At 49.3% G+C, this 25472-nt stretch overlaps 1 protein-coding gene across 3 annotated transcripts in view; it reads right to left on the bottom strand.

Annotated features, from left to right (window-relative positions):
• CACNA1A (calcium voltage-gated channel subunit alpha1 A) overlaps positions 1-25472 on the bottom strand; it is a 241325-nt gene that overhangs the window by 61122 nt on the left and 154731 nt on the right. For 2 of the 3 annotated variants that reach the window (XM_057708526.1, XM_057708527.1), the window contains exons 17-23: positions 25311-25378; positions 21588-21694; positions 18993-19796; positions 8532-8995; positions 6737-6875; positions 5004-5133; positions 302-361 (exon numbers count right to left, since the gene is read on the bottom strand). In XM_057708526.1, the coding sequence (XP_057564509.1) occupies positions 302-361; positions 5004-5133; positions 6737-6875; positions 8532-8995; positions 18993-19796; positions 21588-21694; positions 25311-25378 (1772 nt within the window). Of the gene's footprint in view, positions 1-301; positions 362-5003; positions 5134-6736; positions 6876-8531; positions 8996-18992; positions 19797-21587; positions 21695-25301; positions 25379-25472 lie in introns of all 3 variants that reach the window. The other variant, XM_057708528.1, reaches the window with a different exon arrangement.

Genomic DNA, 25472 nt, shown 5'->3' on the forward strand with positions numbered 1-25472 from the left:
TAACACCTGAGTCCAGTCACGTCCCTCTGCTCAGGACCTTCTATGCCACCTCCCCCTCACTTGGGATGAAAGCCCAAGTCCTTCCTGTGGCCCCCAAGTTCCTGCATGATTCACCTCTGTCACCTCCCTGCTCTCATCTCCCTGCCCTGGTATCTCCACCCTCCTCTCTCACTCCTTTCAGCCCCACCAGCTTCCTTGCTGTTCCTCAAACACACGAAGCACTTCTAATCTCTGGGGTGAGCCTCCTGCACCAGGGTGGCATTCTTGAGGATGCAGAATCCTGTGGCGCCTTGGCACTCACCTTGATCACCATCTCAAAGGTAAAGACGCCTGTAAAAACATAGTCAAAATATCGCAGCACCTGCAGGGGATAAAAGCAAGAGGACAGTGGATCACTGGCTTGTTCCAGCAGAGCCCCCATGAACCTAGCCTTGGCCCACAGGGGTATGTGGCCTCCAACAAAGTCCCCAGGGAGCCAAATCTCCATCCATATGAGGAAATGCTGCAGCCATGTACAGTTGGGCAGGTCGTGCACTGCCCAAGCCCTGCCCCCCCATCTCAGCGCAGATTTGTATGTTGTTAATGAAACTGTCCAGCAGATGGCAGCAAAGTCCTAACAAAAATCACTTCTAGGCTGGTCTGCTTACCAATGGGAAGGGTGCCATTTTTATTTGCCCAAAGCACTATATGGACTAGAGGTGGCACCAGGGAAGCTCAGGGAGGACTATATCTCCGTTGGCGACAGGTCTGATTCCCCAGTGCCTCTGGGTGAGCAACTGTTCCCACATAGGGTTTCCTAAACATGATTAACCCTCCAGGACAGACACTGGGGACCAACCTCACTGCGGTGCCCATCTCCCTCCCCACTTTGGGGCCACACCCTCACCAGAGGGGGTTGATTCTCCCCCTCCCCACCACCTTACACAAGACCAGGCATTAGTGGCTTCTGTTTGGATGGGCAGCGTCCTGCACTCTGGCCCCTTTCCTGGCCAGGCCATAGCACGTCCCTGGTGTGACCCTGGCATGAGGATGTTGAGTGTGCTGACACTGCCCAGCACGTGGTAAGTGCAGGGTGATGACTTCATCAGATTTGCCTTAGAGAAGTAAGGGTCGGTAATTACTGAGTATGACCACGAGAGGGCGCCTGTGAACACCCAAGTCAGATCACCTCCCCGCCACCCCCTCCTCCTCTGCTCAAGAACCCTCAGTGGCTCCCATCTCACTTGGGGTAAAAGCCAAAGTATTCCCTGTGCCCTCCAAGGCCTTGCACAATGTGCCTGGTTACCAACAGGAAAGTTGCCCTTTTTATTCGTCCAAAGCACTATATGGTCTAGAGGTGGCCCCAGGGAAGCTCAGGGAGGACCGTATCTCTGTTGGCGACAGGTCTGATCCCCCAGTGCCTTTGACCTGCTGGGTCTCCTGGGTGAGCAAACTAGGAGACACAATCACCTCCCTGAACAATCACCATCCTGCCCTCACCTTGTCCCACTCTCCACCTTGCTCACTCCGATTCTGCCACTCTGGAGGTTCTCACCTCAGGAGCTTTGCACAGGCTGTTCCCTCTGCCTGGAACATTCTTCCCCACGTTCCAACTGATTCCCTCTCTCTCCTCCTTTATGACTTGGCTCAAATATCACTTTCTCAGTGAGGCCTTCCCTGCCTGCCTGCTTAGAATTCCATTTTCCTGGTGCTTGTGATCTTCCTTCCCAGGTCTACCCCTTCCCTCCCATCCCCCACCTTACCACTTATCACTTCCAGACACACTATTTGTTATAGTTATTCAATCTCACTGTCCACCTCACCCACCTGAACGTCAGCTTCGCAAGGGCAGGGATGTTCGTCTGTCCCTGTGGCATCTCCAGCTTATAGCACAGGGCCAGGCATTCAGCAGGTGCTCAAGAAATGTTTGTTGAATGAACGCATGAATAGCTGGGGCTGTTCTGGGTCCTGCAGGGGCTGGGTTCTGTGATCTGTGTGGCCACAACTCACATTCTCATTATGTGTGGTGCTTGAAGGGCCATTGGAGACCAGAGTGGCCAGGATGGCTGACTTCCTGGGATGTGTGGCAGGTGCAAGGGGCTGGAAGGTTCTGGGAAAGCTGAGGGGATGGTGGTGGGAGAACATTTCAGGTGCACTGGGCAGAGGGCACAACATGGATAAAGGCCTGGTGCTCTGTGAGCTCTGAGATAGCAGGGACTGTCTCATGCCCTGTCAGTCCTTGATGTTTAGCTGAGCACCTGGCACACAGTAGTTGCTCACTAAATAATTACTAAATACAGCAATGAATGGAAGGAGGAAAGAAGGAAGGGAAGGTGTGGGGGAAAGGCAGGCTAGGTGGCCAGCTGAATCAAATTCTGGAGAGTTTAATAAGTAGAGCAAGAGGAAATCAAAAGACCAATAAATTAGGTTCAACTGTATCTAATATGTAGATCCTACTGACCTCTACAAATGGCAATTTTCTGTGGCTCAGTGGAATCCGAAAAGTTCTCAGTCTCATTTATCACAGGAAATGCAAATCAAAGTTCCAATGAGATTCCACACCCACCAGGTTGGCTAAATGAAAGAGCTGACAGCACCAAGTGTTGCCAAGACTGTGGAGCAGTGGGAGCCTTGTACGTTGTTGGTGTGAGTGTCACTGTATCACCCAGTAAACATTCTGGCTGCATCTTTGGGGCCAACCACGTGCAAATTCTATGATCCAGAAACTCCATTTCTGGCCTTATACTCTAGAGAAAGTCAGGCCCAGGGGCCCCATGTTGGGGGTAGGGGGTGCAGTGACAGCATTCTAAACAGCAGACAATCCAAATGTGTGTCAACAGGAAGACGGGTAAAGAAATTATGCCACAGAATGGAATATTAGGCAGCAATGAAGAAGAATGACCATTGGTGCTGGCAACAATGTGTACTCATCTCAGGGCAGACACGGTCTTGGGTGACGGAAGGGACGCACAGAATTTATTCCATCTGTTCAGCGTTAGAGATGGGCAAAAAAAACCCTAGTGTTTAAGGATGTACGTGCAGGTGGGAAAATTAAAGGAGCTAAGAAACGCTCCTTCCAGAAGTGAGGGTTGTGATACCTCCAGGGTAGGGTTTACAAGCACTGTTGACAATAGGGGTCAGGTCACTCTCTGTCATGGGGTTACCCTGTGCACTGCAGGGTGATGAACAGTGTCTCTGGTCCCCATCCTCTTGATGCCAATAGCAATCCCCTGCCTGCCCCAATTCACGACACCCAAATGTGTCTGCAGACCTTGTTCCCGCTTGTGAACCAGCTCCAGAGGGAACTGGGGGCGGAAAGAAGAGGTGCCGGAGATCGCGGTCAGTTGTGTGTGACTTCTTGCTTTGGGTGGTGCACTTTAAAATCCTTGATAAATGAATGGATCATATGTGTTCTGTGCACTTTTCTGAGCCTGTTCTAGATCAGCTAATGAAAAAACCTCTGGGAAGGGTCCCAGGGCATCAGCTGCCTATAAGGGGCCACCATGCTCTTAAAGAGGGAGGGCTATTTTTTTTTTTTTTGGCCGTGCCGCACAGTATGTGGGATCTTAGTTCCCCGACCAGGGATCAAACCCACGCCCCTTGCAGTGGAAGCATGGAGTCTTAACCACTGGACCACCAGGGATGTTCAGAAGACAGAGGGCTTTGAAGATAGATGTTTCAACGGCGAGATGGAGTCATGGGGTGGGGTGAGGGAGCCAGAGCTTTGCAAATGCTCCATGAGGGCTGGTCTGAGCCCTGCCAGGGCGCTCTACAGCCTCAGGAGCTGGAGTGGTCGCCCTGGATCCCCTAGCCTGTCCCCTCCCTGCTAGAGACAAAGCCTGCTCCAGTCTCCTAGAGTCGAAAGGGGGTTTGCTGACCCCTCTTGGGATGTCCCCCTGCCCCGAACCTGGCTCCCTGGGTCCCTGAGGGAAACCAGGCAGCAGGAGATAACGGAGTGCAGCCTCGGCCCTGCCCTGGTACCCGTTTCCTCCAGGAGCCTTGTTCTAATTATTTCATTCCATCTCCCCCATCGGGTCCCCAGGGGGCCTGCCAGGCCTGCAAAGGAAGGGAAAGTGCAAAGTAAGCTGCGGACGGGCTTGATTTATGGGATGTGCCAGCCTCACCAAGGCTCCTAACCTACTTAGCGAGGGTGGCAGGGCCTGGCTCCCAATGGAAAACGGCTCGTGGTGGGGGATGATGGGGGTAGAGGAAGGAGCTGGGGAAGAAGGTGCTGCCACCAGTCCAGCCTCTGTCATGCCCTGGCCTTCTGGTGCCTTGGTTTCCCCTCTCAACCATAGCACACACTCATTCCTGCATGGCAGGACTCAAGAGGGGACATGGACACAGTAGGTGTTTGATAAACGGAGACAGTTGAGGGAAGCAGTGGGAGAAATAGGGAGGCCAGAATTGGAGTTCAGCTGTGTGACCTTGGACAGGTCACTAAACCTCCCTGAGCCTCAGTTTCCTCATCTGTCCAACGGAGATACCCCAAGCACCCGGGGTTGTGCCTGGGACACAGCAAGCGCTCAACCGACAGGGGCTGTTAGCAGATCCTGGGCCCCCAAAGGGAGAGCTTTTTAGCTCTCTGAAAAGTTCAAAGTTTAGGCTGTGCCTCTGAATCAAAATAATCCTTCCTTTCAAAGCTTCGTGTCAAAATGAAAAAGTCTGCTTGGGGAGACCTGACTGCAGAGGCGATGCCTCCGGAGCATCCCCTGCCTTAGTACCCCCTACATTTCCATGCAGAGCTTGTGCACCTCCACATCCTACCAGTCTCACTCCCCCCACCAGGGATTCCAGCAATTTTAAGCCCCAGTCACTCTTGGCCACCTCTTCCCCAACAGGCACACAGAACCACTGTCTCAAGGCACATCCTTCCTCAAGAATAGAATCAGAGTGTCCCCTCCCAACCAATGGCTTTGGCGGCTGTGCCCAGGGATGCCCCCAACATTCCTTCCACCCTAGCTATCAGCTTTTATGATGCAGGAGAAAGTGGCCCATGACAGAGGAGCTGGGCTGGGACTCACGTTGTTTCGTGGTGCGTTGGGCTGCACGGGGTCCTCAGCCGCCAGGGCGATGCTGCTCATGGCAATGACCATGAGGATGCACATCTCAAAGTAGCGCAGGTTCAGGATGTAATGGCACAGGCGGCGAAGACTGTTGGGGACAGGTAGGCATGCAGAGGTCCACTCAGACCACCGGCTTTCGAGCCCTTTCCTCTGTAATCTCCTTATGTCACCTACTGCTACTTGAAATCTCTAATATCCAACAGAGTATCAAGCTCCTTCATCTGGGGGCCCTTTTGGGGCAGGGGAGCCCTCCGTGAGGGAAGATATTCACATCTCTGTTTATAAGTTCCCATCATTTCCAAACCACCCTCTTGGAACATCTTAACTCACAGGCTGAGTTGAAGAAATATTGTCCTTGATTCTACAGGAGATTGAAAAGCTTTTTTTTTAATGCATAAAATGTCACATGGTCAAAGAAAATTGGGAAATTCTCGGTTAAGTAGATTTCTTCTTCTTTTTTTTTAATGAGTGACCTTAGACAAGTTATTGTACCTCAGTGCCCTCATCGGTGAAATGACCATAATAACCGTGCCTAACTCATAAGTATGTGAGGATCAAAAGAGTTAACATATGCCTGGTACATGGTAGGGGCTCCAAAAAATTAGTTACTTAAATTATGAATTTCAGGCCTTATCAAAGCCTTTAATATGCTAATAAGGTAATAATGAGATAATTAACTTCTTAAGAGCTAATAATGATAAATATGTCATGAGATTCTGTGAATGGCTGCAGGGCTGAGTGGCTAAGAACAGGGATGCTGGAGTCTGTCTGGGCTCTCCCACTTGCTTGCTGTTTAACTTTGGGCAGGTGACTTCACCTCTCTGGACCTCAGTTTCTTCATGTGTCAAATGGGGATAAGCATAGCACCAACCCCTATAGGGTTGTTTAAGAAATTTTTTTATTTGTAAAGCATTCAGAATAGTGCCTGGTGCTAAGTGCCACATAAGAATTTTTTTATTGAAATAGATAATGTCAACCAAATAAAAAAGTACACGCACAGGGTGAGTCTCCAAGAGGCAGTTTAGAGAGTTTCCCCTGCAGCCTATTTGACATGATTCTTCTTTGTCAAGATGCATTTTGAGGGACTAGGGTTTCAAAAAATACGCTTTGGAAAAATGCAATTCTAAAACCACCTCTGAGTCACCAAGATATAGGTATGATAGATTTCTCCCCTAAATAATCCAGCCTCCTCAAGGATGCCCAAGACAGAGGGCCATGAGCTCAGAGACCATCTGCCCAGAATCCAAACCCTTGTAGAGCAGAGCTCAGGGACCAGGGCTGCTATGTACAGTTGTATAGGTTGTGCACTGCACAAGGCAGCCATTTCAAAGGGACACCTCTCACATCACAGACAATGTAGATGTGGATATTTATGACAATGACTTTCTAGCTGGTGGCAGGAGGGGATCTTTTCCAACAAAATCAGTACTTTATGATAAGTTTCTATCTTTTTTTTTTAAATTTATTTATTTATTTATTTTATTTGCTGTGTTGGGTCTTTATAAGTTTCTATCTTATACAACTTAAGAAAGGGACATCACTTTTTAATTTGCTCAAAGGTCTCCTATGGACTAATGGTCTTAGGGGCAACTCTCCCCCATTACTCTTTGTCAGAGTCTGCCCTCTGGCCTGACTTCCACTGCCCCAGTGGGAGTCCTGGGCCCCCTGCCCTGGCCATGGGCCATACTCACGGGTTGGTTGTAGAGAGGATAAACATGGAGCTGTAGGGGGGCATGGGCTTGGGGCCGTCTTCCCCGGGGTCGTCTTCCTCCTCCTCTTTCTTCTCTTCCTCCTTTTTTGGCAGTGGGTCTGGGTTGGCGTTTTTGTTCACTGTTGGGACAAGAACCAACACAGGGCTCCCTCCACGATTTCCCACAAACCTCTGGTCTCCTGCCTACTCCCCAGAGCAGGCAATAAGCAGCCAACACAAAGTGCCTACTATGTGCCAGGCACTCTGTTATGCCATTTAATCCTCACTTGACCCTATGAGGTTGGTACTTTATGATCCCCACTTTACAGATGAGGAAACTGAGGCACAGAGAGGTGAAGTGGCTTGCCTAAGGTCACATGGCTAGGATGTGTCAAAGCTGGGATTTGAACCCAGGTAGCCTGGCCCCAGAGTACTTGCTTTCAACCATTCTACAGCCTTGAGTCTGTTGGGACCCTCATGGGGTATTATCACAGATCTACCCTCAGCCCATGATGATCTTCATGCTGTCACTTGGAGGTAAGCAGGGTGAGTCCCAAGAGCCCCACTTTACAGATGGGAATACTGAGCCTTTCCCACAAACTGCAGGGTTCCCCTCATTAACACCTCTCTCCTGACTGGGGCAAGGCACCACCCTCCTGAGCATTGATCCCACAGCCTAGCCACGCTTATGGGTCTGTGGACAGGCTGAGCCTTGCTGAGCCTCAGTTTTTTCATCTGTGAAATGGGCACAATGACAAGACCTGCCTGGTAGGACTGTGGTGAGCATTTATGGAGCAAACTCATGGATAGCTCTTGCACAGAAATGGGCTAACGCTATCATCTTAAAAATAATAAATTCAGGGGGTAATTTCCAAATTCCTAGCGCTTCTTGGATGGTGATCTTACATGAGGGAAGTCTGGAGGGGCAAAAACAGACAATGCCTCAAGGTCTTAGACCTGCACTGTCCAGCATTTGAAACACGGCTAGTCCAAATTGCGGCATGCAGTGTAAAACACACCAGATTTCCAACACTGAATACGAGAAAAAGAATGTAAAATAGCTCATTAATAATTTAAAAGGTACTGATGACACATTGAAATATTAACATTTTGGATATAAATCAATAGCATTTTGGGTTAAATACACTTTAGCTATTAAAGTTCAATTCACTTATTTCTTCTTTCTTTTTAAAATCACTCCCTTCCTTCCTTGCTTCCTTCCCCCCTCTTTCCTCCCTCTTTTTCTCCTTTTCCTCCCTTCTTTCTTTCTTTTAACCTGGCTACTAGAAAGTTTATTTTATTCATTTACTTATTTAATTTTTTGCCTGCATCACTCAGCTTGCAGGATCTTAGTTCCCCAACCAGGGATCTAACCCGTGCCCCCTGCAGTGGAGGCATGGAGTCCTAACCACTGGACCACCAGGGGATTCCCCTAGAAAGTTTAAAATTACATAAGTGGCCTGGGTAATTTCTTTTGGACAGCGCTGGCCTAGAGAATCACCTGACTTCCCCAAATTTCCATCAGAAGAACCTGTTGACTCAAATATGGTGACTCCCTGGCTCCCCTGTGGGAATTTGGGATGTAGGAAATACTGCTAACCTATTGTGTACTTGCCAGGCATCATATCCATATTATCTCATTTAATTCTCCCAGCAGCCCTCTGGGGGCGGGAACTATGTCTCTACCCATTTTCCAGAGGAAGCAATTGAGGCCAGAGAGGTGGAGTCACTGTCCAGAGTCACCCAGCTGAGCCTCTGGGGATAGAGCCCAGGATGTGTGAGATTGGAGCTCATACCTTGGACGACGGTGTGGTTTAGAGGGGCTGGGCAGGCTGGGGGGATGTCCACCGTGGTGTGGTCGGGTTTCCTGGCAGTCTTAGCTGAGTTGGTCTGGGTGCTGCTGGGGTTGGTGACGATAAGGCTGTTCTCGGGGGTCTTAGGGGGGCTGGGGTTGGATGGGTTCCCCGGGTTGTTGGGCGTCCGGCGGCTGGTGGCGTTCTGGGGATTGGTGGCCGTGGTGGGTGGGGCCAGTGTGGGGCCAGGGTCGGTGCTGTTCCCCATCTTGGCTGGGCTCTGGGGCAGGCCGGCGTGGCCGAGGCTGTCGTGGGGACTGGCCGACTCCGCGGTGGCCAGCTTGTTGTTCTTCATGTTGTCAATATCCTCGGCCAGTGGTGGGTCTTGGCGGCCCAGGTCCTGCTGTATCGGCCGGGTGGTCGACAGGTTGGGGCCTGACACGGGGACTCCGGAACCTTGGTTCTCTCTGCAGCAGGCAGGCCAACGAAAAAGAACCCGTCAGTGAGTTAGAACATGGAGCGTTTCTGGATCCTGCCTAAGATTCCACCATTTGAGGTACACGTTGGCCATCTAGGGGCCATGTCCTGAGACTCTCCGGTGCCTGGTCCACTCTTTTTTTTTTTTTTTTTTAAGATTTTTTTGATGTGGACCATTTTAAAAGTCTTTATTGAATTTGTTACAATACTGCATCTCTTTTATGTTTTGGTTTTTTGGCCTGGAGGCATGTGGGATCTTAGCTCCCTGACCAGGGATCGAACCTGTACCCCCTGCATTGGAAGATGAAGTCTTAACCACTGGTCCACCAGGCAAGTCCCTGCCTGGCCCGTTCTTGTTAGGGATTAAGACCCCCGTGGAAGTGGAAGTGCCCACCCTCCCACGTTTCAGTGTGGTGCTTCTCCTGCCAGGAGGGCTGCTTCCTAGGAGATGAGGCTACTCCTTCACGGAGAAACCAGAGGGGAAAAGAACTTTCTGCCAGAACCTGCATCCCTCCAACCCAAACCTTCCTGACCCTGCCTATGTGTCCCACATTAGCTCCGAGGCAGGACGGGGACACACAGTGTTTCCAGAAGTGGCTGAAGCAGACACAGGGACACCATTTCTTTAGGGGTGGAATTGCCTCATGCCTTTAACTTTCTTTTTTTCTTTTGGTCATGCCACACAGCTCGCGGGATTTTAGTTCCCCGACCGGGGATTAAACCTGGGCCCTCAGCAGTGAAAGTGTGGAGTCCTAACCACGGGACTGCCAGGGAATTCCCTGCCTCATGGCTTTAAATGCTTGCAGTAAGTATGCTCCCTCCCAATATTCCAGTTAGGGAAAGAAAGGTAATATATGTATATTAACATAGTAAAAAATTAGAAATAATAACAGCAAACATTTCAGTAACACACTTGACTTGTAATAACCCCTTCATCCTCAGCCCTAAGAGGGTAATTACTAGTATCATTTTACAGATGAGAAAACTGAAGCTCAGAGAGGTTAAGTCTCTTGCCCAAGGCCACACAACTGGTAAATGAACAAGGGGATTTCTCACAGCGATACGGGTGTGCATTCCAGGCAGGGGGAACAGCCAGTGCAAAGGCCCTGAGGTGGGGACAAGCTTGCGTTTCAGGAGGTGGAGAGTGGGAGAGATGAGGTGGGTAGGAGTTTGCTGCCTCAGTGACTCAAATAATTAACACCAGGTAGAGGGACAGTAAGAGTCTGAGTACTCAGTGCATTTGGAAGAGGAGAGGAAAAAGTTAAAAGTCCTTGCTGGGCTTTTTTGACCTCAGTACTCACTGGGACATCAGCTCTGAAAAGCAAGGGGTTTATTTTTGTCTTTCTTGTTCACAGCTGTGATTTCAGTGCCCAGAACAGGGCTTGGCACATGGCAAATGCCTGGGCACTTCTTGTCAAATGATAAACAAATGTCCCCATTTTTCACATGAGGACACTGAGGCCTAGCAGAAGTCCCACAGGCCTAGACCTGCCATCAACCCCTGCCTCCTCCCATCTGCACACGCATCCCCAGCTTGTTGGAGACCCCCAGGAGCTGTGGCACTGGTGAGGGTGGCTACAGGCCCTGATCACTGTATGTTTTCGGCTGGGCCCAGCCCTGCCCGCCTGTGCATGCATCTGGATGGACCCGACTCCCAGTTTGTTCTGTTTGCCTTCAGACATCCCTTCTGGACCCTCTATCCTCAGATAAGAGCCCCCATTCTTTCCCCATTCCTGGGCACTGGTCCTGGCAAAGTCTGTTTCCCAGAAACACCAGGACATCTGTCTTTTGTAATCTCAACGGCTCCTCTCTCCAGAGGGCTTTGCAGTCCCAGACGACCCCCTCTGGCTCTTCTTAAAGGCATCCCCCAGTTGTGTATCCCATGCCCTCCGCATCTCTTCGTAAGAGCTCACACTTATTAAGAGTACTTGCTTGGCTTCCCTGGTGGTGCAGTGGTTAAGAATCCGTCTGTCAGTGCAGGGGACATGGGTTCGATCCCTGGTCCTGGAAGATCCCACATGCTTCGGAGCAACTTAGCCCGTGCGCCACAACTACTGAGCCCATGTGCCACAGCTACTGAAGCCTGTATGCCTAGAGCCCGTGCTCCGCAACAAGAGAAGCCACCGCAGTGAGAAACCAGTTCACCGCAACAAAGAGTAGCCCCCACTCACCACAACCAGACAAAGCCCATGTGCAGCAATGAAGACCCAACACAGCCAAAAATAAATAAATAAATAAATAATAAAATAAATCATAAAAAAAAAGAGTACTTGCTGTGTGCCAGCCTTGACACATGTCAGCTTATGTAATCCTCAGAATAACCATGGTGAGTGGGTAGTATTGTTATTCCCATTTTACACATGAGGAAACCAAGGCCCAGAGACAGGCAGGGCCTTGCCCAAGGCCACACAGTCACAGACCACAGGGCTCCAGCACCCATACTAACCCCCACCTGATACTGCAGCTCTCTTACTAAGCGGTCTGAGATCTCCCAGGAGGCTCAGCCCACAGCTGCTGGGTGCAGGGAATCCTTGGCACACACTGTAACTACCAATCGTGTGAGCCAGCGTCTCTTCTATTTCAACTCACTAACTTCTGGAGCAATCTTATGAGGGTCCGAATTGTTACCGCTCCCATTACACAGATGAGGAAACTGAGGCCTGGAGAGGGTGAGGCAGGCATACTAGAAAATTGTTTTGTCAGGCTGTCGCCATCACACACTCAGTTGAGAGACCACACTTAGCAAAAAGACAGCCCTCAGATTGTATCCGTTCGTCGAATGCCCTGGAGATTAGGCACAATTGCAGGAACCAAAGCCCCTGGACAGCATAGGCTTGGTTCCTGAGGCCCAGTCTAGAACCCTAAATCTCCCTAAGACTTAAAAATTGAAAATAAGCTGGCCTCTGTAAAATCAACTATACTTCAATTAAAAAATAATAATAAGGACTTCCCTGGTGGCACAGTGGTTAAGAATCCCCCTGCCAATGTAAGGGGACACGGGTTCCATCCCTGGTCCGGGAAAATCCCACATGCCGTGGAGCAACTAAGCCCATGCGCCACAACTACTGAGCATGCGCTCTAGAGCCCACGAGCCACAACTATTGAGCCTGTGTGCCACAACTACTGAAGCCCGAGCACCTAGAGCCCATGCTCCACAAGAGAAGCCACTGCAATGAGAAGCCAGTATACTGCAACAAAGAGTAGCCCCCTCTCGCCACTAGAGAAAGCCTGCGCACAGCAACAAAGACCCAATGCAGCCAATAAATAAATAAATAAATAAATAAATTTATTAAAAAATAATGATAATTAATAAAAAAAAAAAGTTGGCCTCCCTTGAAGGCCCTTCCACTGGCTAAGCCACCAATACCATCTTTCTTGTTTTATTTTTGCACTTTGACTTGCAAAAGTCCATGGTGTTTTTAGCAAGCAGAAGAGAGATGAGGTAATTTCTTTTCAGGCTTGTGTCCCTGAGGCTGTACAGGGAGAAGAAGGGCAGGCGCAGGCAAATTCCTCACTTCTCAGTCACGTGAGCAGGTCTTAGATTGACACTTCAAAAGACAGACTGACGTGGGTTTGAGTCTCACCAATGTCACTTACTAGCTGTGTGATCCTCTGTAGCTTGCTCAACCTCTCTGAGCCTCAGTTTCCTCATCTGTAAGTTGGGGATAATAGTAGTAGAACCTTCCCTATAACATGGAGACTAAAGTGAAGATCCAGGAGCTTATCTGCTATGTAACCACTGGTGATTTACTCAGCCTGTTTCTTACCTATAACAGGCGGATGCTAACCTCGCAGAGCTCCCATGAGGAATAAATGACTGAATGAGCTGAGGGCTAGGGCATTACTCCCAGGCCTTGAAACCTAACGGAATTTGCCCTGTTGGATTTAGAACTTGCTGGGGACCAGAGACCTTTTATTTCTTCCAGTGTCTCCCTTTTGGAATAGGAATGTCTATTTTTGTGCTTGTCCCACCATTGTGTTTTGGAGGCAGATAATTTGTTTTCTAGTTTTCAGGGCCACAGATGGAAGGACATTTTGCTCCCAAATGGATCATACTGAGTCTCACCCATACTGGAGTTAGATGATGAAATTTGGAATTTTTGAGCTGACGATGGGTTAAGACTTTTGGGGATGTTGGAATGTGGCGAATGTATTTTGCACAGCGGATGAAAGTGAATTTTGGGAGGCGGTTCAGAGGGTAGACTGTAGTGGGCTGAGTGGTGGCCCCTCAAAAGGTGTGTCCCCTTATCTTTTGGTAAAAGGGTCTTTGCAGATGTAATTAAGGATCTCGAGAGGAGATCACCCTGGATTAGGGTGAACCCTAAATCTAATGACAAGTGTCCTTAGGAGAGAAGAAAAACGGAGACAGACACACAGGATAGAGGACAACGTGAGGACAAAGGCAGAGATTGGAGTGATCCTTCTGTCAGCTGAGGGATGCAGAACATCAAGGGTTGCCAGCAGCCCTGGGAAACTGACACTGTTTCCTGGACAGCGAGCATCAGCTCTGATGGTGTGGAATAAACGAAATAAATTCTAAACCAATATTTCCCCAACCTCTTCCACAGTCCGCAAAGAGGTTCCTAATGTTAATCCACCCCTGGTACCTTTTTAGAAGTTGTACATCAGATGGAAAGCTGGCTGGGGATATTTTCTCATCATTTTATATATTGTTTTAAGTAGAGCGCCACCAAAAAGCAGGCTCGGTAAAGTTATCATTTCAGAGAGAATCTGAATCCTTTGGTCACCATCTAGAGAGACTGTCCTAAATAACACCGCAGTGGAGACCACGGCGTATGTTTTGTTAGAGGGACAGCCTCACTCATGGACCAAGAGCCCCTTGTTCGGATGGAAAGGGGCTCTGAGGGTCTTTGTTTTGTCTTGCTTTTGTTTCTTCTGTTGGCTCTGTTTGCCGTGGAGTTTTAACAAGCTCAGCCTGCAGAGGCCTAATATCAATCTCCAGGAAGTTTTTATTTCCAAGTGTCTCCAAGGAGAACTCAAAAGGGGCAGAAAACTTTGAAGTCAGGCCCCTTCCCCCTCCCCTCTTGGGGATCTGCCGTCATCTGCCTGGAATAGGCAGATGATTGCATAACGCCTGTCTTGCACCGCATCCCTTTGCCAGCTAATCACTTCAGCATCCCTCTGCCAAGGGCTATGGACAGCTTGCCTGGGGCACGCTCAGGTCCCTAAATTCAGAGGATAGCCCTGTTTCCTTGTGCCCCCACTGTCCTTAGGACTTGTACATATTAACTCGTTTAGTCCCCACAATAACCACTATCTGAGGTGCTATTAGGATCAGGACCCTTTTACAGAGGAGGAAGATGAAGCGCAGAGAGGCAAAGGCATTTGCTGGCTGGGAAAGGACTAAGCTGGACTCTGGCCTGAGAGATCTTAGGGTACAGCACCACTCAGTGAAGAAAATGGGGCAGTGGATGATTTGGGGTGCATAGGATGGAGATACTGAGGAGACTGGCTAAGGCAAACTGGGGGTGCTATAAGAATCAGGGTGTTAAAGAATGAAGCCTCCCCCCATCCCACGCAGGATAAACTGTGAGGCTCAGAAGTCCAGTATCTCTCTTATTGCTCCTTTTGGGGAGTAGGTTGTCATGGTGATGGGAGCAGGTGGAAATAGTATGCAAATAGCTGAGCTATTAATTCTAGGGTGGTGCAGGTCTTGGCAAAAGGTCCCATTGCTCAGCCAAATCTAGCAGGAGGCACCACCTGGCTACCAGGGGGTGGCGGACGCCCTGCAAACCACAGATTTTTACTGGGAGTCAGAGAAAGCTCCATCCTCACTTTGGTAGCCCTGGGGTGACATTGGGCTCAGCTGCCTGAGGATAGGGGATCAGGGGCCAGCAAGTGTTTAATGATATAAAATAGAATGTGCTCCACCCACTTTTTACTGGGGTGAGCCAGTGAAAGCTTCAGGAAAGGGTAACATTTAAAGCTGGGGAGGGACTTCCCTGGTGGCACAGTGGTTAAGAATCCGCCTGCCAATGCAGGGGACACGGGTTCGAGCTCTGATCCGGGACGGTCCCACATGCTGCAGAGCAATGAAGCCCGTGCTCCACAACTACTGAGCCTGTGCTCTAGAGCCCACGAGCCACAACTATTGAGCCCACGTGCCACAACTACTGAAGCCCGTGCACCTACAGCCTGTACTCCACAACAAGAGAAGCCACAGCAATGAGAAGCCCGTGCACTGCAACGAAGAGTAGCCCCCTTAGGCAGCAACAAAGACCCAACTCAGCCAATAATTAAATAAATAAATAAAGCTGAGGAAACAAGAGGAAGAGATGAAGGTAGAAGTGCGGAGGCACAACCCAAATGTCCTTCAACTGGCAACTGGAGAGACAAATTGTGGTACATCCATGCAGTAGAATAGTACTCAGAAATAAAAAGGAAAGAACTACCGATACTCCAACTTGGATGAATCTCAAATACATTATGCTAAGTGAAAGAAACAAGACTCAAAATTCTACAGACTGTGTGATCCCATTTGCATAACATATTTGCCTAGGGCTGGGGCTAAGGCAAGAAGATGATTGCAAATATGCACAAGGCAATATTTTGCTGTGACGAAACTGCTGTTTGCATTGATTGTGGTGGTAAAGGTAGTTACATGACTGTAAGAGTAGTTTAAAATTTGTAGAACTCTACACTAAAAAGAGTGGATTTTAATATATTTAAAGTATAGCTCAATAAACCTGAAAATAAAACCCTCCCAAAAAAGAAATGTGGGTGTGGGGGGAACAGAAAGTAAACAATTATACTTATTATCAATATTCTGGAGAATCAAAAACACAGAGTGTGTCTAGGGAGAGGCCTAAGGAATGATGAGGAGAAGTGCATGAGACAGACCTACTAGGGCCACTAGCTTCATCATAATGTTGAAATGAAATCTCTTTTTAATATGTTATGTTCTTGAATAAAATTTTATCTTTGCCATTCTTATTTTTTGTTTTTGTTTTTTGTTTTTTGTTGGCCTCACAGCAAGCAGGATCTTAGTTCCCCAACTAGGGATCAAACCCGTGCCCCCTGCAGTGGAAGCATGGACTCTTAACCACAGGACCACCAAGGAAGTCCCTTGTTTTTGTTTTTTTAAAGCAGATGTGTTTTGTTTTTTAAAGTAGATGAATGGCTTGTATTGGATTTTTTTTTCTCTAACAGCGCCTGAATCTTCATGAAGTTTTATTTCCAATGAGCATTAGAAGTTTTTCATTGGCCAAATGAATAACACCTCTCTTGGCCAGGGTGTTTGACACATCTATTTATAAAGGAGTGAACAGGGCCTCCTGGCTCAGATTTGGGTGGAAATGGGGAGGTACTCTCTTCCTCTAGAGAAGAGGGGGAGCAAGGACCACCTGTGGGATTCAGGAAAGCTGGGTTCTTGTCACACTACTATTGGCTGGCTGCCCTTAGGGAAACCCCTTACCCTCTCTGGGTCTCAGTTTTCTCATCTGTAAAAAGAAAGAGTTTGAGTGGACAGTTTAAGGGTATGGATCTAAAGTTGTTTTCTTTTAGTCTATGATGAAAGTGTCTTAATAATAAAGATAGTAATAATAGTAATAGCTAAAACTTATTGAATGCTTATTATTACTGCTACTACTAAAAACGGTTGTTTACTGAGTGCTTAATAATAATAATATTCAAACTAATAATAGCTAACATTTACTGCGCACTTATTATAAGCCAGGCACCAATTTAAAGCATTTTACATATATTAACTCATTTGACCTTTATGCCTACCCTAGGAGGTAGGTACTGCCCTTATTCCCACTTTACAGATGAGGAAACGGAGGCCCAGAGAGGGGTGGTGACATGCTGCAAGTCCCGCAGCTGGGAAGTGATGCGTCAGCAGTGTGACCTCTGACTCCAGAGTCCTTCCCCTTCACCACCAGGGCATGCTGCCTTCCTGTCCCTGTCATTCTGCCTCCTTCAATGATAGGAGTAGATATACTCTAAGGATGAGAACACCAGTAATATTAGTAGTATCAGTAACAATAGCACCAGTGATCCATTGGTTCTTATTTATGGAGTCCTGTGCTAAATACTTTATTCCACGTACAATCCCTTCAGTGGTCTCCCATTTCCCTGGGAGGACTTGAGGCTCTGCTGATCTATTACACTCCCTTCAATTTTTTTATCTGCTACTCTCTCCTCACCCTCCAAATGGCAAACTGTCCTCCTTCTGTTCTACCTCAGGGCCTTTGCACATGTTGTTCTTAGCCTAGAACACTATTTCCTTCTCTGGAACAATGGTTTTCAGGGCGCTGTTGTGGAGCTATGTGGAGACTTAATGCCATAATAATTGGGGGCATTGTGGGCATTTAGGAAATGGGAAGCAGGTATATAAATATCTTACCATGTGCAGGGTAGCACCACTGGGGAAGAATCATCCTTTCTCCTTCATGGCTCTCCAATGTACCTCACACAGGTGAAAAATCTGCTTGTAATGATCTGAGCCTTTAGTTTTAACCTAACTCTGCTTTATGTAACAGCATGAAGTATTTTTTGCATGTTTTAAATATGCATCACCGCTTCCTGGAATGCAAGTATTGGACAAACTGAAGAAAGAGTAGACTGATTTCATACAGAACTTCACCATTTTCGAACATATCAACACTGACAGTAACTCCCTCATGTTATTTGAGTTGCCTGCATCCTGAGTCAGCTGGCATTTGCACCTGTCGCATTCATAGTGATTTTGTGTATAGGTGCCTGCATCAGAATTGCTTCACTCTGATCTCTAGAGTCTCATTACTCAACGTGTGGTCTCCGGACCAGCATTGGTTCCTTAGAAATGCTGACTCTCAGGCTGCACCTGAGACCAACTGAATTAGAATCCGTATTTTCACAAGATCCCTGGGGATTCACGCACACATTCAATTTTGAGAAGCGCTAGCTTAGTGCATATAGCGTATAACAGAAGCATTTAAACCCATCATTAAAAATCAATATGGTGCTGATGTATGTAAATGAAATCCTTATGCTGTACACCTTACACTTATACCATGCTCCCGTCAATTATACCTCAATAACACTGAAAGAAAGAAGAATACCTAACGTCGAAAAAAGAAAACACAAAAAACTTATGAGAGGGTTTTTTTAAAAAAAGAAAGAAAAAAATCAAGATGATGCCCTAATGGCAGGTGATACAAAGGAAGACTAAGAGATCATCTATACTCCAATAAAAACTTTTAAAAAAGAAGACTAGAGGATGTTATTTAATAAAGGAACAATGTCTGTTTCAACATGTAAGTTGTTGGGCTCCTAAGTGTACAACCACTGTAGGATCTTCTAAGGAGTGTTACAAAATATTGCTATGAAAAATAGGGTGTCGTTTCTGACTGGGTGAGGTGCTGGCCTGGAAGACGCCTCCAAAAGCCTTGAACTCTGCTCTTGCTTCAATCCTGAGGGTCCGGAGTGGCTTTTCAACCCCTCCCCGCCCCCCAGGAATAGCATCAGGTGAAAAAATGATTGACTCAACATCTAAAAAAGGGTCTCAATTTCCCAAGCACTTACTCTGTGTCAGCTGCTCTTTCAGGCCCTTTGCCTACATCACATCATTTAATTCCAGCAACGACCCAATTAGATCCCACTATCTCCATTTTACAGATTGAGAACACTGAGGCCCAGAGACATGAAGTCTCTTGCCCAAGGCCACACAGCAAGCACATGCAAGAGCCAAATAATTCTGGGGTAAAGCTCTTGTAGAGTTTCCCTGAGACGTACAAAGGCGTGGTAGCTTGCAGCTTCTGGTGTCAGATGATGTGGGTTCAAGGCCACTTATTAGATGTGTGACCTTGGGCAAGTCAGCTCCAACTCTCAATTTCCCTATCTGTGAAATGGGGCCATGACATTGCCGTCTATCTCAGGGGGCTGTCAAGAAGACGAAATGAGTGGCTCAGGAGAGCACCTAAGTATCCAGCAGGTGCCACTTTGCCTCATCTTATTATTACTACTATTGTCGTCGCCTCCACTTACTTCCTCCTCCGGTGCCTGCGTTCCTTGTCCTCCCTGCGTGCGTCCCCGTCATAGGCGGGCGGAGGGCCGTGCCGGTGCCGCCTCCTCCGCTCGCCGCCGTCTGGGCCCTCGCCCTCGCCGCCCCGGGCCGGCCGGCTGCCCTCGCGGTGCCGGGACCTCCGATCGGCCTTGTCCTCTGGGCCCTCGTCACCTGGCCTGCGGTGCGCCCGGTGCCTGCGGGGCTCCCCGTCGGCCCCTGTGCGCGGGGACCCGCTGCGGCTCTCCCGGCTGCCCCCCTGCCGGTGCGCGTGCCTCCGGTGCGGGTCGCCCACTTTGCCCCGCTCTGCCTCGCTCTCCCAGAACCCCGGCTGCTCCAGGCCGCCCTCTCGGCCGTGGTGGTCCGACTCACGGCCGTAAGGTCCCTCCCGGCTCAGCTCAGCCTCCTGGCTGCCCGCCCAGGGCCTCCGGGTGTCCAGGCCCACGGAGCCGCTGGGGTCCCGGGCCCGGTCATGGTAGCGGGCCTGTTTTCTGAGGAAATCCTCGGCTCGCTGCTGCCCGAGGCGCTGGTCCACCGTGGGCTCGGCAGCCCGGCTCTTGTTCGTGTTGTTGTTGCGGTTCTCCTGGGGATCGACCACCAGCGGCCGGTCCAGGTGGGTCTTCATGTCGGGCCGCAGGTGCCGGGCGTAGGAGGCCTTCCAGCGCTCGTCTGGGTCCATCTCGTTGTACAGCGCCTCCCGGCTGGCCAGCAGGTTCTGCTTCCGCATCTCGCTTGTCCGCTGCTCCCACACGGACTTGGCGGGCTTCTGGTTCTTCTGTTGCTCCTTCCTGCAAGGGAATCGCACAGGGGTTAGAGCACTGCTGGGCGTGGTGGTCTGCATGGACCTCTCGGGCTAACAGGACTCTCAGCCCAGGTGGGCATCTCTGCCTAGAGGGTATCTCCACCCTGGTGGGTGTCTTGCCTCAGGTGGGCATTTCCACCCAGGTGGGTACCTAGGCCCAGATGGGCATCTTGACCCAAGTGGGCATCTCCATCAAGGTGGGTACCTTGGCCCAGAAGGGCATCTTGACCTAGGGGTCATCTCCACCCAGGTGGGTATCATGGCCTGGCTGGGTAATCCTGCCCAACTAGGTGTTTCAACCTGTGTGGAAAACTCAACCTGGCTGGACATCTTGTCCTTACTGGTGTCTTAGCCCAGGTGGCGTCTTGGTCCAGTAAGGTATCCTAGCCTGGCTGGGCATTTCAGTCTAATGGGGGTCTCAGCCCAGGTGTATGTGCCCATCGACCTCTCTATTCCTTTTCAAATTGTAGCACATGGCCCCTGGGGGCTGTCCTGATGTTCAAAATATTTTAACCTCTGAGACAGCCAATCATAATGGACACTGACCTGGAGCAGGTGCTGGAAGCCTGGACATGGGCCCTTGGGAGTCTTGGGACAGTGCCCCATCTATCCACTGGTGCAAAACACCCGTGTGGTCATTGCTGGGAGCGCTGGCTGGGCTGAAGCCCTGCCTGGAGCACACAGATTTTTCCAGGGTTTCTGTGTGTACTGATAGTTTTAAACAGACCACCCCCTTCTACAGGCTTGGCCTGCCTAAGCATGTATTGAGTTGGCCAAAAAGTTTGCTCCGATTTTTCTGCAGGATCTTACCTTCCTGGGCTCCTCTTTCACAGCCACCTCCTTGCACTCTGGGAAAGAAAGTCCCCTCCCCACTGTCTCATGATGCACAGCCCCACAGTATGCAAAATCCCGGGACTACCCAACAAAGGCGCAATTCAGAACATCTGTGTGAACGAAAACTTTCTTTAATCAAGACACCTTAACTCTCACCATCTTATCACCTCTGATCCACCAGCATATTCTGTCTGCTCTGCCTTCCTGATCTGTCTAGAATTCAGGTCCATCCATGATCTGTTCTGTCAGCACCCTGGTCCAGCCCCCACTATCTCTTTTGCATGGAACAATACAGTCTTCTCCAACCTGGTCCCCTGGCTCCTGCCCTTTCTTCCCTGATAGCATCCAGAGGGCACCTGTGAGCACCTGAGTCACTATCCCTCCTCAGCTCAAGAACCCTCCATGTTTCCCACCTTGCTCAGAGCAAAATTCTAAGTCCCCCCCATAGCCCACAAGGCCCTGCAAGATCTGCTCATCACCTCTCTGCCCTCATCTCCCATTCTGCCCCCTCACTCACTCTATTTCAGTCACACTGGCCTCCTTCATGTTCCCTAAACACACCAGGCATGTTCCTGCCTCAGGGCCTTTGTCCATGCTGTTCCCACTTCCTCAGATGCTCCTCCCTCACCTTCTTCAGGCTTTGTCACCTTCTCAGTGAGACCTTCCCTGACAACTTTGCTTAAAATCATAACTCTCACCACCCCTATCCCTCCCTATATGCCTCAACCTCTTGTTAACGCTGTATTCCCAGCACCTAGAACAGCGTCTGGCACACAGTACGTGCTTATTAACTATTTCTTGAGTGAAACGTGGGTGGGAGGGCAGAAGTACCTCGTCCTAAAGCTCAGCACAGTCAGGGACTGCTCCCTGCCCCCATATCCTTGACTGGGAGGTTGTAGAGGCCGAGGAGCCTAGAGAGCATCCCGGAGTTGGGGGCACTTACACAGCTATGGACATGTTGGCTGCAGACAGGGGACTCACTTCTGCCACCTCCTTGGCTTTCTGGAGGGCGAGTTTCTGGTTGGCTGCCTCTTCTTCTTCTTGTTCATCCTAAAAGGCACATGGGATCCCTGTTCACAAAACATGAACTGGGCCTTGGGGCCTCACCTCTTACCCGATTGTTAGCTAGGGGCCACATTTGAGATATTTACAAACAGGTGTGGCCTGGGTGTCACCCAATCAGAGCCGAGGCCCGCTGATTGGAAAGGATGCCTATCGGTTAAATGTACTGCTATCTCCTTTATGTACAGGCTCAATATCTAGCTCATTATTAACCTTATTTCAGCACACAATCCGAAGAAAAGGAAAAAGACTCCCTTTCCTTCCCACAATGGAGATTTTTCTGTACCTGGTTTCAATGAGCTGGAAATTAATGCAAAGATTTTCCTCTCACTCTACTTCCTGGGCCATTTAAGCTCTCTGAACCAAGACTTTAAAAACAACATGGACAAGCCCCCACGTGCAGAAAAATCTGGCATCCCACGGCCCACCCCATGCACTGCCAACAGCCTCCAGAAGGGGAGTCAGGAGAGGAACTTTATATTCTCAGCCGGTTAGGTTCAGAGAGGAGGAGGATAGGGGAAGATGTTTTAAAAATACATACAGAAAAAGACGTTTTGGGGCTTTAAATCCTTCTTCAGCCTTCATGCAGGGCCTCATTCGTAAAACAGAAAAGCCAACAAAGAAAAAGCAAAGAAAAAGCAACGAGAAAGAAATGGCCAGAGACGAACCCGCCAATAAGAAAGGTCATGCGGTGGTAGGGCACCTCTCCCACTGCGCTGGGATCTCTGGGGCAAGAAGCAATCTTACCACCTCGGAAATGGTCAGATCAGGACACTCTCTGTCAGTGACAACACAGGGGTGGGACCTGGCTGGCCACCCTGCTCTCCCACAGCCTCCCCTCCTCCTGGCATCACACCCAGCATTTCTTGGAGCTGAGCCCCTAGACCACCTGCAAATGCAGATTCCCAGGGCCCCTGAAGAACCTGGGCTGGGCCCTGGAATCTGCACTTTCAGCTAGCCCCCAGGTGAGTCTGAAACACACTCAAGTTTAAGCAACATTGCATGTGGTTAAAAGCACAAGTTCTGGACCCGTTTAGATTCAAATCCCAGCTCCTCCACTTTCTGCTTACCTTGGATGAGTCTCTTAACTTCTCTGTGCCTCACAATCTTCATCTAAAATTTCAACTCTCCTCGACTTTCTCCACTTCATTTTTCTCCTTAGCACTCACCACCCTCTGACAAATTTCTTTCTTGTCTATCTCTCCCACTAGAATATCAATGCCGGCAGGGATTTGCCTGTTTTGTTCCCTGCCATGTCCCTGGCTCCTAGACCAGGCCCTGTTCACAGTAGGTGCTCAATAAAGGTTTTTCTTTTTTAATTTTAATTAATTAATTTTGGCTGCACCAATTTGTGGGATCGTGGGATCTTAGTTCCCTGACCAGGGATTGAACCTACGCCCTTGGCAGTGAAAGCACAGAATCCTAACCACTGGACCACCAGGGAATTCCCAAATGCTTTTCAATGAGTGACAAAATCTGTAAAATGGGGCTCAGAGAATTTTCCTCCTAGCTTTTCTGTGAGGGTTAAATGAGATAAAAGCCTATCATTAGTATATATATCAATCATATAAACAACAAGGCCCTACTGTATAGCACAGGGATATATAACTGAATCACTTTGCTATACACCAGAAACTAATACAACATTATAAACCAACGATACTTCAATAAAAAATAAAAAAAAAAAACCCCACCACATCAGGGGCTTAGTGGGATCCCTGCCACATATTAAATGCCCAAGAAATGCTTGTGGAATAAATGAAGGAAAGAATGAGGGTCTGGAAGACACTTCACAGGAGATGAGCTTTCTCCTTTCCCTTCTTCCACCCTCTTTATGTATCCCTTCCCCCATGACAGCCCTTGAGGATGACGTCTTGGAACTTGGATGATCTCACAGCTGGAACAGGGCCCTGGAGCAGTGAAGCCAGCCAGTTCCAGGGTGGCCCGGACTGTGGCCGTTGGGGTGGCAGAAACTTCCGTTTTCCCCAGGTCAGAGCTGGGCCCGGGAAACTCTCTCTCCCTCCTGCCAGGGCTGGCAGATGGAAGCTTGCAAAGTCTACTTAGTTCGGTTCAGTTCCCTGAACATGGCCTGAACACCTCGAGGCACTGGGGATGGGGCTGTGAAGCTGAGGCAGGTGCCAGGCCTGGCCCTCCTGGGCTGAATGATTCTGCACATGTTCTTTTAATGTGATGAGGCTGCTGGCGAAAGTCTTAGGCCAGAACACCGCTAGCTCCTAAGCTACCTTCGTTCCTGACATCCTCCCTTCAAATTGCATAAAGGTGCCCAGCTTCCTTTGTGCAGTGCACAACCTGTATAACTGTTCCCAGCAGCCCTGCTTGTGGGCTATCCTAGGGGTGTTAGCTGTGTTACTGAAAACAATATTGCCTCCTCTGTGTGTAGCTGAGGTGGGTCTGAGTGCTAGGGAGTCCAAGACTGCTCTAAGGGGCATCTAGCACCAGGTTTTGTCCAGATAATCGAATATCACTGATGGCAAATGAAAACTAAGCTTCTCCTCACGTGGATGGTTCTCACCACCCAAACACCAATTCCCTGCTGATCTTATTTCCTGTGCTCTTCTCTCTTTTTTGCTCTTTGAGGGGTCACACCTCTGCTCTTTCAGTTCCTAGCTACGTAGTGAGGCCACAACCTCTCCAGGCCTCAGTTTTTCCCATCTGTGAAATGAGTATAACAGTAACTCCCTATCTGTTATGCTTGCTGGTGTCTGGCATACAAGAGGGGAAATCACATTTTCTTTGGTTTTTTTTTTTTTTCTTTTTTTTCTCCAGCTGGTGCTCAAATGAAAGCTGGCAGGGTGTGTGGTAGAAAATTCAGGTTCTGGAACTTGCCAAGTGTGGGTTCGAATCTCAGCCTTCCCTTTACCAGCTCTATAAAATGAGAGCTCTAGGTCCAGATGCCTGAGCATGCCAAGTGACTTAGAAGACTTCCTTAATTGAGCAGTTACCGTGTGCCAGGAACTGTGCTGAGTGCCTGACATGGACAGCCTGATGCTATAAATAGTAGCTATTATCATCCCATCTGGGGCCAGTGACTTTGCCTTTCTGAGCCTCAATTCCCCCTTCTGCAAAAGGGAGATAACATCAGTGCCTGGAACCATGAGCATCATGTAATTCTTTACTGCTACCACTCAGTGGTGAAGTCCGGCCAGCTCTCAAGCTCACCGGGACACACACTGAGCCTCAGGACATTGTCCGGGTTATTTTCCATCTGTCCCCTCCTTCCCGGTTTAGGGTGGTGACAGTGCCTGCTAGCCTAGAGGCTGCCGCATTCCTTGGAAGTCCCTTGACACTGCCCACTCCCTATAAATGGCATTCTGGTGGAGTTAGCCATCTGTTTCCTGCAGCACCCTGCTGCCTTACCCCCCCACCCAATCCCCCCTCTTTTGCTGTAGAATCCACTTGATTATGGACAGTTTATTTTGGGGGTAGGTAGGGGAGGAGGCGCCTTCTCCCTGGCACAGGGCATCCAGGGCAAAAGCTTTGACCCCAGCCCCTATCCCCGCCCCCCACCCCTGCCCGGTAAGGTCCTGATCTGCCATGAGCAGGTGGTAACTTTGCCACAGCAACATTCTCCCACCAACTCCACCTTGGTGAGCTCCTGGGCATTGGCCAAATTATCCACCGCGATGGCCAAGAACACGTTCAGGAGGGTGTCTGCAAACGCCGGAGTCAGGGAAAGCATTGCCACTTGGACCCTGATATCTGGGACTTCTGAATCTTTCCCTTGTGCCCCCCAATCTCCTCTCCC

This window comes from Hippopotamus amphibius, chromosome 15, assembly GCF_030028045.1.
Source record: "Hippopotamus amphibius kiboko isolate mHipAmp2 chromosome 15, mHipAmp2.hap2, whole genome shotgun sequence".
NCBI classification, from domain to species: Eukaryota; Metazoa; Chordata; class Mammalia; order Artiodactyla; family Hippopotamidae; genus Hippopotamus; species Hippopotamus amphibius.